The 2,411-nt window shown below is 25.6% G+C and overlaps 1 protein-coding gene across 1 annotated transcript in view; it reads right to left on the bottom strand.

The window, feature by feature from the left end:
- The window catches only part of LOC108574588, a 36,381-nt gene that overhangs the window by 30,438 nt on the left and 3,532 nt on the right, over window positions 1-2,411 (bottom strand). The window contains exon 3 of the mRNA XM_017937208.1: window positions 1,234-1,539. Coding sequence (XP_017792697.1) covers window positions 1,234-1,539 — 306 coding nt within the window. The remainder of the gene's footprint in view (window positions 1-1,233; window positions 1,540-2,411) is intronic.

Genomic DNA, 2,411 nt, shown 5'->3' with positions numbered 1-2,411 from the left:
GAGTAATTAAACAATTAAATATATTTGTTAAAAAATTGCACAATTCATAGTTTCTTGTAAATCTTAGAAAAAACACAAAACATGATAGAATATATTGTATTAATAGTACTCGTTTATAAATTTGTGTGAAAAATAATAAAAATTTTTCAAATATTTAATATTTCATCACTTAATAAACTTTTTTAAACAGATTAAAACCAAAACACACTTATTACACGTGTACACAATATTCAATAGATTTTCACTAAATAAATTTTTACTTTAACACAGTAGCATTTTCGAAAACACTTTAAATTATTTATCGTAATTAAAATCTTCACTTAGTAGATATATAAACAGTGTAAACAAAGAATACATAGGTAGCTTTACTATAATATAAATGCATCATTTATTACGTAGTTATTACCTACACTTCACTAACAAATTTACTTCTTTAAAAGTTTATTTTTGTTGCTGTAAATAATTTATCCAGTACATTTTGTTCATTTATCACAGCAAATAAACATGAAGACCAAAACTGATGAAATCTAACCTAATATCAATTGCCATATAATATTTATCGACTATACTTCGATTGTGTCATTGACATGTTTGTCGACTGTTTCAAAATGAGGTTTATAGCATTCATATAAACAAAATATTTAAAGATGTTTGAGTTTTCAGCACTAGACAACTAAATCCGTCAAAATGACGGTTTTCAAATTTGTTACTTTAAATTACAAAAATTATTAAGATGCTTTTATCTAAGTGTTTGGTGACTTTTATTGAAATAAAGAAATAATTATATAGGCGAATTTATTTTTCATTATTCATTTTAATTTCGAAGTTATTTATATAGTATACCTAAATATACCAGAAAGGAAAAAATATACTATATTTAACCCTGGTTATTCTTTGGCTTATTAAAAATGTAAATTAAAATGAAAAATTCAAAATGTTATTTCATTTTATTATTTGTGAATATCTAATAAGTATAATATTTTGTATTTCTTATTAAAATTTTTATTAAAAGTTAGTTCAACATTTCTGAAAATTCTTGAATACCTTAACAAATTTGTTCCTTAAAATTTCACACATTCTTATAAGTGTATGTACAAATTTTACTATTTTTTTTTTCTACATGATAAATTACTATCATTTATAATTGATTTATTTTTTAATTGTAATATATTAAGTTTATATGCCTCAAATAAAGTTAAAATATATCATTTATACTGGGAAATAGTAACTTACCTGGAATCTCTCAACTTATAACTGCGATCACCTTTGGCAGAAGTCAAAATGTATACAGGGCTTTCTTCAGGCCCACTATCATCCTGTTGTGAGTGACTTTGATGATCACTACCTGGAAGGCTACCATATTGTTGCGCATCCTCACTGCGCCCAGAGGCAGATGAGGAGCTTGAAGAAAGTGGTTTTGTGTTAAGTGTGCCAAGCGAGCTAAATGTTCCAAGTGGACCACCAACACTGCCACTGCCACTGCTGACACCAACGGATAGTTGACTCTCACCAGCGAAACCGGACACCATGCTCGTGGTCCTGTGGAATATAAAAACATTCAAAATTAGTTTCTATACCAAAATATAATTGTTAGAAGTTTCTTAACATAGTAAAAGTAATTGTATTTGTTACGTGTATTCATTATATCAATTTCAACAGCTTATAATGCAATATACTATAATGGTTTACTTGAGTAAAAAGGTCAGTAAATAACAATTTTTATAAAATTCCTTGGTAAGGAAAGTCTTCAGTACCATATTAATTTTACCAGACAATTTAATAATAAATTCTTTGTTATCATACGTAGTACTTCCCAGATATACATCCATACTTTAATTCAATATCTAGAATACTTTCTACATTAATGTAATATGGAAAAAAATGAACAGACTTCCTTTTCTTATTACATATATCAAGTTTTTTAAATAATTTATGTTGCATTTATGATTACAAAAGTATCTACATTTTTGTACTAAAAATTATATTATTATTAAAAATATTACTTATTATTAATTAAATATTTCGTTTAATTCTAGTATCCTTCTAGTTATTTCCTTTTACAGTTCCTAAAATAAAACTGTTTTTGCTTAAAGCTTTTGTTGTTTTGATCATTTAAAAAGTAAAAGTTCATTACTTAAAATATAAAAAAAAGAAATGTCTATAAATGTTACAAATAGTTATGTAAATGCAACTTAGTAAAATAAAACATAAAATTATACAAAGTATGACAAATTGATGGTAGAATTGGTTTTTATTGGATGCACTGATTCCCAGTATCTTTCAAAAGATATACAAACACAATTCTATTACTGTTATTCACATTTTCCAAATGTAAGTTTCTGTCAGCAAAGGATACTACTTTGAAAACGTAAGTATCGCAAGCTTTTACATTCGACGCGTTTTGAATTTCT

This window comes from Habropoda laboriosa, unplaced genomic scaffold (assembly GCF_001263275.1).
Source record: "Habropoda laboriosa isolate 0110345459 unplaced genomic scaffold, ASM126327v1 scaffold175, whole genome shotgun sequence".
Classification (NCBI taxonomy): Eukaryota; Metazoa; Arthropoda; class Insecta; order Hymenoptera; family Apidae; genus Habropoda; species Habropoda laboriosa.
Note: the sequence above shows the minus strand (reverse complement) of the source record. Positions and strands in the feature narration are given on the sequence as shown.